The 9,833-nt window shown below is 57.0% G+C and overlaps 1 protein-coding gene across 1 annotated transcript; it reads right to left on the bottom strand.

The window, feature by feature from the left end:
- Window positions 1-940: 940 nt before the first annotated feature.
- On the bottom strand, window positions 941-1,873 carry LOC309584474 (transmembrane protein 121-like; the record flags this gene model as incomplete). Its single annotated transcript, XM_082300503.1, has 1 exon — window positions 941-1,873. One exon carries the CDS (start codon window positions 1,871-1,873, stop codon window positions 941-943), a length of 933 nt encoding a protein of 310 aa, XP_082156629.1.
- Between the last annotated feature and the right edge of the window lie 7,960 nt (window positions 1,874-9,833).

The raw sequence follows: 9,833 nt of genomic DNA, 5'->3' as shown, positions 1-9,833 counted from the left end.
GACCTGCACTGGTGTCCCTCCGAGTGGAGTGTGGGGACTTGCTGTGGGTGTCCCTGGGCATGACTGGTCCCAGTTGATGTGACTGCACTGGTTGCACAGGCGGTGGTGGCTGACAAAGCTGCCAACACACACCCTGCCAGTGACACCCTCAGAGCCCACCAGACTCTCACAGGACCTGTGGATCAGGAGGAATGGCTCCAGACCCAGTGGCCTGGGATGCTCTCCCCAGGCCTAGGTAGTCACTGAGTGAGCCTCTCCACACACTCTGCAGCTGGACACCCAATCACACAAGGGACAGGCTCCCACAGGAGCTGCTGCTGGCAGGGACACAGACATAGAAAGGCTGCAGGGCTCAGGTCTTTTATTGCAAAGAGGGAGATACAAAAAAGGACAGTCACCCCTTTTTGGGTCCCCCCAGGCCTGCAGCTGGCTGAGAGGGGTGACAGCAGGGGGAGGCCCAGGCCTTGCTCCCCCTGCATGGGGACCTCGGCTCACACAGTGGGGAGCAGGCTGCTTGCCAAGGACCACACTGGAGCCAGGGCCAACCACAACAGCAGAGTGGGTGACCCACTGTGTCCCCGTGTGGCACGCTGGCTGGCCAGAGAGCAGTGCTGTACGGGGAGCACTGGCAGAGAGCCTGGCACAGGGTAGGGCTGCCTTGCCTCACCCAGACACAACTCACAGCAGGCGACCCTGGCTTCCTCCTCTGCTCTGCTGGTTTACCAGGTGGGGTGCTGAGGTTCCAAACTGCTCTGCAGCCTTACAGAGACTGCTGTGGGGGCCCTCGCCATGCACCTCTCGGGGCCCTGAGCAGTTTTGCCCAGGGAAGGAGGGAGCAGGGCTGTTGCCCTCTGTCCAGGCAGGGAGCTCAGCAGCCTGCCCCGGGTTTGTAGGTACGGCCAGGCATGGGGATGCCCAGGCTGTAGCTCCTGCTGGCTCGTCACGTGTTGTCCTGGGCCAGCTCCTCGGGGCAGGCAGGTTGGTCCCGGGCCTTGCGCAGCCCCGTGGGCGGCTGGGCCGGAGCGCTGTGCTGTGGGTCCGGCCCCGGGGGCGTGTGGTGCTGGTGCCGCTGGTACTGCACAAACATACAGACCTTCATCCCAATGGCCAGCATGTTCTTGCCCATGAAGATGCTGGAGACCCGGGCATCCCTGAAGAAGACCATGTTGCTGCCTCGGATGAAGATGGTGGTGATGTTGACGGTGAGCATGCTCAGCATGGGGTACAGCATCATCCGGTGTGGCACGATGCCGATCCCCTGCATGCTGATCTCGCACAGGGACACGCACGGCAGGACCAGGAGCAAGATGTAGCAGTAGAAGAACATGATGCCCTCAGCCCAGAGCGGCAGCCCCTTCTTCTGAGGCTCCCACAGGTTGGCCTGGATGTCCAGCACATCCAGCATGTCCACAATGACCCAGAAAAGGCGGTTGCGGAGATCTTCCTTCTTCTTGAATGTTCTGACGTACTCCATGTGCTCTGTGGCCACCAACAACACGTAGAGAGCTGGGATGCAGATGGAGAGCAGCAAGGTCAACGCTTTGCGGGCTATGAGATCCAAGCTTTTCCGGTCAGCTTTATAATTCTGGTATACAAAGTAGACTTTGATCTCCAGAACGAAGACATACAGGAACCAGAGGATCATGGCATATCCTCGCTTAGCTGTCTTTACCTCTGCCCCAACCCAGATAGCCACATAGCGGAGGACCAGCAGGAAGCATATGTCACCCACTGCCACCATGACACAGATGCCCAGCTTCCTGGAGCCCTGGCTCTGCTCCACCAGGTAGGCATCCATGAGGACGAGGCTGGTCATGATGAGCACAGTGGAGAGGCACACATGGGGCTTGCTGACAGGTGGTGGGGGAACCATCCTGCACAGAGGAACAGGCAGGGTCATCAGGGAGTTGCTGAGATTTCCTATCCCCACCCTTGGGCCCCCTTCTGCCGCCCTCTCCTCAACAGCTGTGGATGGCTGAAAGAAGGGGGGGGAGCCATTCATAGATTTCTCCCATCCTATGTGCCTGGTTTGTTGCAAACCTGCAGATTTCTGGCCAAAGAGCTCCTCAGGCTGACCAGGCCATCCTGGTGGCACGTGCTGGCTGAAACCAAGCTCCTAGGAAGCACATGGTGGGGCAAGCTGGACACTTCAAGCACTTGGGATCCTACTGTCTCTTCTGGTAGCTCATCACACTGACTAGACTGTGCCACCACAAAGGCATGTGCCTTATTTTCCATGGGATTTCCCAGCCAGTGGTACTGCTTGTATTTTCCCCCCACTAGGCACGTAAGACCAGACTTACGTGTTTAAGCCAAGCAGGCCCTTAATTGCTATGATCCAGGACCACTCTTTTTAGTCTCTTTATTTTCATGCACAGCACAAGAGGAAGCCTGGCTTTTTCAGCCTGGCTGTACTGTGGGGTGGCAGGGAAAAAATTGGCCCAATATTCAGTTTCCTTCAGGTTCACACTCCCCAAGAGCTTTGCCTAGAGCTATTTGCCCATGCCCACCCTGCCCCAACACCATAAACTGAAAGCAAGGAAAAGCAGCACGAGCCCACCCACAGCTTCAGGACACAAGGAGCTCTGCAACCGGCCCTGAATTTCTGTGGGATGCTCAGCTTTCCTGGGCTGGGGCAGAGCAAAGCACTGTCCCCAAAAGCACCCTGCCTGCCTTGGACGGCACCAGGACTGTCAGACTCCCTCCCCCTGACCAAGCACAGCTGCAGGCAGCTGCCTTCGCAGGCAAAGAGGGAGGACAGAGCCGGGGCCTCGCCAGGCACAACTTGGCAGCTGCTCTGGAGGGGAGCCAGCCCCCCGGATGAAATGGAGGATGAAACTGGGCTGATGACTGTGTGGCACAGCGCTGCACGAAGGCTGCCCACGCAGAGCCCGCCTCTGCCACGCCTGGGCTGTGCGGGGGCCCTGGGACACCATCCTGGTCATCCAGGGGGCAGCGTGCAGCTGGCACTTGACCATGGAGCAAGTGCTTGGGAGCAGGATGGACGCCACACAGTTAATGGTCACCCTCGCACATGGATGCTCCTGAGGCTGAAACTGATGGCACAGGGCCCTGGGCACAAGCTACCTGAACTCCTGCTTTTTGGCTGAGGGAGCAGGCGTCCGGCGCAGTCGTGCATCCCTGGGCCCAGCAGCATCCTGGCACGTTGCGGGAGGCAGCGAAGCCTGAACCTGTCAGACACAGGTGCCTCTCAGGGGGAGGGATCAGAGGCTGGTGGGCATGGGGGAGCCCGTGGATGTGGCACATCTGGAGCACGCCACACGGCCGGGGGCTCACCCGCCTGGCCCCCCACGGCCTGGCCGAGCCTCCGCGGGGGCTGGGGGTCCCCCCGGCTCAGCGCGGCCCCGCCGGACGGACGCCCGTCCCAGGGCCCGAGCGGGGCCGCCCCGCCGCGCTCTGTCCCCGGGGAGCGCCGGGGCACCCCCGGCCCCGCCTGTCCGAGCCCCCTGCCCACATCGGCCGGGCCTTGCCGGGACAGGCGCTGCCCGCCGGCCGCGGGGGCCCGGCCTGCCGCCCCCCCGGCTCCCGCTTACCTCGGGCGGCTCCCCGGGGCGCAGGGCGGCGGCGGCGGCGGCGGCCCCGGGCCCGGCGCGGCATCGCCCGGCGCGGCCCGGCGGCGGCGGCGCTCCTGCGGCGGCGGCGTTCGGCCCCTCCCGGCGGGCGGCGGGCGGGGACTGCGGCGGCCCCCGCCTCACCCGCGGGCCCGGCGCCGCCCGCCGCTCCGCCGGGCCCGGTCCCTCCGCCCGGCTTCGCTCCCGCCACCTCCTGCATCCCCACCCGTCTCCAGCCCACGTCCTGCCCCAGCCCCTCTGCCCTGCCCCGGCCAGACCCAGACCCCGCAGGGCCGCAGCCGAGCAGAGGCCCCCGAAGAACCTGTAGCACCCTTGGAAGCCTGGGCTGACAAGGATGTCCGCCCTCCAGGAGGGACTGGGCCCGGAACCTCTCCTTGCTGGGCGGAGAAGGCAGGGGAACCTATGCATCTCCATGCCCTGACACCCAGCTGTGCCGGTCGGCAGCGTGCTGGAGAGCCCCAGCTCCATCTGGGCTTGGCACCACCAGGGGCTTGTGTGCAGATAAAGCAGGCCAGGGAAGGCAAAAGGTTTCCCTTACCCTGGTGGACATACCTCTCTGCAACTGCTCTTCTATCAGCCTGAGCAGCTTATTGCATTTAACTCCGAACTTTGCTCTGATGAGTGATCTAGGTCTTAGCTACACAGTGAAGGGTTTTCAGTGTATTTCCTCTCTGACTTTGAAGTGGTCATTGTAGATACATGTATTTTGGAAGACAGGGAAGCTCTAATATCTCTGGAGACGGGCTAATAGCAAAACCAGGCATAGACCTGGGAGCAAGGACAAGTGCAAGTGACAGAATGCCAGCGGAATCGCAGCCCTCCTTGCATCCAGCTGCTGGCAGAGTGGCTGTAGGTCCCTGGGGCATCTTGGCTGGCACCAGGAACATAAAAATCCCACCTCTGTTGTCCCTGGCAAATGGAGACACTGGACTAGCATCCAGGCTTAGCTCACATGTCCCACGGTGAGTGTGGACTCATTGATGCAGGCAGGTGACAGTCCTGTGTGAAGGGAGCAGAACTCTGGGTTAGACAGGTGCAACAAGGTAAGGAGTTTGGCTGTGGGAGCGTTCTCCTAACCCAGGAATAAACAGCAATCCCCCGAAGGGCTGAAAGGGCAGGGAAACAAAGCAGCCAAAGCAACCTGCCTCCAAAAATGAAAGGAGACCTTGCAACTCAGGTGGAGAGCAATGTGAGGCACAAGAGGGCAAGCTGACACTGCAAAAACCTACTTCTTTCCTCTGGGACTCAGAAGCACTGGCTCTCACGTGCTATCCGAGCAGTCTCTTACAGGATGCAGGGAGGAGTAAAGGGTCTCTGTCCATGGAGGCACCCAGGGAGGGGACACCACAGAGGTACCCACGCGACAGAGGTGGGAGAGGGGTGCTGGAGGAAACCACCGAGCAATTCAGCTAAAGACAAGATGATTCATCTATGAGCTGGAATCATAAAACCCCAGAGTCTCCACTAGAGACTAGGACAGGAGGTGACAACATTTGTGTGGGAAGCAGTAAAGAGCTGCTTTAACAAGGCACATAAAAATAAGGAGCCAGAGCAAGAACAGATACTTACGTGCTTCTCTGAAACATGATGCTGGAACCAGGGTGCCAGAATAGGTATGTGGATGCATCTATATCATGGATAAAATGGAAGGAAACCAGAGAGGGTACACCAGGGTTCCCAGGCACATAGCTGCTCTCTGGCTGCTGCTGGCTCCAGACCTGGGTGGAAAAGCATCTTCAGCTTAGCCCTGTTCTGCCTGTGACAGCTGCAACCCCACCACTGGCACCGAAAAGTCCCTTTGGAGAGTGACAGCAATGCACTCAAAGGCTGTTAGGAGAGAGATGGAGAAATCCATCAGTCACGTTAACATCCTCAAAGGGGAACCGTGGGAAGCAGAGAAAGTTTGTCAGCAAGGAACAGCAAGCAGTGGCTGTAATGAGGAAAGGCTGGCAGTGGCCTGGGGACTGTGCTGAGAGCTTCAACTGCTCCAAAAGAGTTTTGTGGCCCCCACAGCCTGGCCACAGAGTGTGAGAAGTGGCTGGAACTGATGGACATCCCTCAGGAGGGCAACTAAAAAAAACCAAAACAACAAACTGGGAACATTTTCTGAGTGAAGAGTTTTTTAACATCACAAAAATGCCTAACGGGAGGTGACATCAGAATGGAGAAGCAAGACATTGGGTATGACAAGCAGGGAAACAAGGAATGAATATATGGAGTCAATGCAAGGAACCATTTGTGAAAAATACAGAATGGAGGGAATAGAGCTAAGCAATGGTGACAATGTTGTTTGGGGTGCAAGCTGACCCTCTGAGAAGATGGTGTCTATTGAAAAACCTTCGTTTCAAACACAGGTACATGCGGCATCACACACCTTGATGGGACAGAGAGTAGGTGTTGCTCTGCTGGAAGCAACTCACAGGAGGAATGAAAGGACCATCAGGGGAAAGCAGCACATTAAGGGGCACTTGTTGCAAAGCTGTGGCAGGGCACAGGCTGGACCACTGGGATGTACCTAGAAGGGAACAGAGTAGCTGCTAATGTCACTAACATATGCAGGCCTGGCAGCCTGGGCCCCAAAGGATTTTGAAAATTGAGGGGTTTAGCATTGAATCTGGAGCACACAAATCCTGGAGATCTTGCAAGGCAGGAGCCCACCCCAGCCCACCACGAGGCCAAGTACATGAGTGGCAGCAGCCCAGGTACCAGTGATGTGGCACTGTCCCCAGGGTCTGGAGACTGGGCTGGATGTGGGGCCAGCCTGGGCCCGGTGCCTGAGACCAGGACACCTTTCCCACCCCTCTGGGCTGGGGCTGCAGGTTGTGGTGATGAGGGAGAAAACATGGCTGTGCCAGAAAAGGTGCTCTCACAGCTAAAACCATGACAGGTTCAGAGGGATGTCTGTACTGAAGGGAAATGCTCTACTCCAGAGCAGCTGGTGTGTCTTGCTGCACCTCAGCCTTGTTTGGGGGACAAAGGCTAAGACAACACACAGCTCTTCCAGGAACAGTGTGGTTGAGAAAAGTGCTGGCCCAAAGGGATCAGGTGTCCTGCAGGGGCTTGACCAACATATAGGGACACACTGTGGTACCTTGTCTGCCCAGGACAAAGATGCTGGCTGCTGTGAGGTCTCTAAACAGTGTTGAAGTGCTGGGGAGGAGCTCATGGGCATGGTCCATTTGGGTAGCAGTGACACATAAAAGAAAATAAGTAAGAGGCTTTTCTGAAGGCACTTTTCAAATTGGTTTCCTGGATGCTGAAGAGCAAGGGCTCCTTGGACACTTTCCCTGATGTCCTCAAGGATCATATCCACAACGAAGCAAACCTCAGCTGGTGGCTGGTACCAAGAAAGGTCTCAGCATAAGAGGAGTTGGGAAAGCAGCTGAATGTGATGACCACTCTACCAGTCTCTGTTTAAGCTGGAAGGTAACCAGGCTCTGGGACTTACAGTGAACAACACAGGAAAATTTTGACCCCAAAGAACGGGAAAAGCCACCATGTGTGGAAGAGCACAGCTGTGGGTAGCTCATGCTGTAGGCACAAAGTCAATATAACGTGAAAGCAGGAAAAAATGAAGAGTGGGCTGTGCAGCCAAGCTCCCAAATAAACAAAGCACATTGAAACAGCCTGAGAACAAATGCATAAATTCATCCATAAAAAAGCCAGAAGGCCAAAACCCACAAGTGAGCTGCAAGAAGTACTTGAAGGGAACTGGCTGGAGGGAAAGAGGCAGAGAAATCCACCTCAATCCCACTGAACATCCTTCCAGGGGAAACGCAGCAAAAAAGAGGAACCTCATCAGCCAGAAACTGCAAGTGGCAGCTGCAGTGGGCAAAGATCATTTTTGACCTGGGGACCATGCCCTGAGCTCCAACAGCTCTGAAAAAACATCAGAGATTGTAAACCATGACACAGCCACAGGGCAGAGCAGAGGTGGCTGGAAGTGACAGGCATCTTTCAGGAAGGTGGGGGAAAGGCAGCCCAGGGGAGCAGCAGGACTGCCAGCTCTTGGGAAGTGCCTGGAAGGCACTCACTTCAGCAGGCTGCCCTGGGCTCAGCAGGGAGGTGCCTCTGGTCTCCTGGAAGTGAGAGAACATCACTTAAAACCTGGAGCACTCAATGCTGTTAAAGTACCACACAAATAGCCAGGAGTGGTGGCTCAGACTAGAAATAAAATGGATGAAAGCAAACAGCTGTAGAGGGACTGGAATGGGTTTTCTCAGGATAAATCAAGACCCTAGATCTAGCAAGGTCCTCTGGAGCAGGCAGCTGCTTTTGGGGAAGGGCAATGGTAATACCCAGCTGAGGTCAAACAACGATGGGTGAAAATGCTGAGATAAGGCCATGACCATTGTGTGACTCTCTCCTGCTGCAAAACCGAGGTTTCCATATTCATTAGCAGAATGCTATGAAAATGCAGCTCATCCTTGGTCCAGCTGGTCTTCCACAAAGGTCTCTGCTACAATCCCCTAGAAAATGTTATTTGAGAACCAAGGCTGTCAAGGGTGAAAGCAAATGTCCTCTTGTGCATTAATGACTTACTTAAAGGAAAGCAAATGTATTAAAGCAGTAATCAAACTGTCTTGTGAGCAAGTCAGGAGGTCTGGGCAACTCTGCTGTGATCTGTGCCATTTGTCAGACACAGAAATGGGCTAGGAAGGTGGGCAGGAAACATGAAGTAAAAGTTTGATGACGGTTCAAATTATCCATCTAGTCAAACTGGAATCTGATGTGAATTACCAGCATGTTACTGAGCAACCTGAACCTCAACAGCAGAGGAAAGGTAGAAGTAACAAACACAAGTAAAAAGAAGAGGTGCAAGGGACAGACTACAAACTATACATCAGTATTCAGGAAGGTGCCCCTGAAACGTTCACTGGAAATGTTTTGAAAACACCAGTGCTGTACTCAAGATTGACAGTAGAAACCATGGATGCTTTAGGCTGCTCTGCAAGATTATGCTGCTGCCACTTCTCCAGGTCTAATTCCTCCACTGGCATGAGCCACATTGTACAGTCTGCCTGGAATAACACTGCATCCATGGAAAACTCTGTCACTGCTAAATGCATTGAGGAGCACAGGACCCTGCAGAAGCTGCTGGCTTTTCTTCATTTTCTGGTTTGCCCATTATTGACTTGGCTGTTACTTTCGGATAGTTTTCAATGAGGAGCACTGCAGCTCTCGGTTCATCTCTGCCTCTTTTCAGGAGCCCTAAACCAGTACCACCCTGCTCTGATGATTTGATTTCTGTGAGGTCCAATTTTTTCAAGAGGCAGAGCCATTTCAGACAGATACTCTGCTAAGGCCCTGCTGGAGGCCAGGTCCAGGAGGGGAACCTTCATGCTTGCTGCCAGAGCAGAGTGCACTTGTCCGGCTGCAGTGTCACAGCCTTGCCCCCAGCTCTGTCCCTAGGGATGCTCTGCCCTACACAGGCTTTATAATCTGCGATGCTTTCTCAGCTGTTGAAGCTCAGGGCACGGTCTCCAGGTCACAAATGGCTTTTGCCCATCGAAGCCTCCACTTGCAGTTTCTGGCTGATGATGTTCTTCCTTTTGCTGGATTCCCTGGAGACCTTCAGTGGGACTGAAGGGGATTTCTGTCTCTCTCCCTGCAGCGTGCTTGGAGTTCCCAGATGTTTCGAGGAAAGAGTCAGTCAGAGGTCTCGGCTTCCTTTTGGCTTTAACCCGCCGTGCCGCCGGTCCAGCTGTTACCCCGTAGGCCCATCCGCTGCCCGGCTGCTCGCCCCGCTGAGGGCACCTTCTGCTCGCGGCGGTCCACGGCTCACCATCGCCCCATCCCGGCACAGCAGCTCGTGCGGGGCCGAGGACAGACGGATGGACCAGCCCCGGCTGCGGGGCGCGCGCCCGACCGCGCCCCTGAGCGCGCTCCCGCGAGCCGGGACCGATGCGCTTTAAAGGGAGCGACACCGCGCCCTCCTCCCCCCGCCCAGCCGGGGCAGCGGCGCTGCTCCCATTGGCTGGCCCCGCCCCGCCGGCCTCTCCGATTGGGCCCCGGCCGCCCCGCACGCGCCTCCCGCTCGGCTCCGATTGGCTGCTCGCCACTAGCCGCGGTCCTCGCCCTTTTCCCCGGCTCCGGTTGGCTCGTACCCGCGCCCCAGCCGCGCTCTGATTGGTCACGGGCCGCGACGGAGCGGGCGCCCGCGCGCGCGCGCGCCGGGGTGGAGGCCGTCGCTGAGGCGAGGGGCTCGCGCCGCCCCCCAACGGCGGCGGGGTGGCGGCG

This window comes from Coloeus monedula (genome assembly GCF_965178545.1).
Source record: "Coloeus monedula genome assembly, chromosome: 2".
In the NCBI taxonomy this organism is placed as follows: domain Eukaryota; kingdom Metazoa; phylum Chordata; class Aves; order Passeriformes; family Corvidae; genus Coloeus; species Coloeus monedula.
The sequence above is the reverse complement of the archived record's forward strand: the minus strand, read 5'-3'. Positions and strand labels throughout refer to the sequence as shown.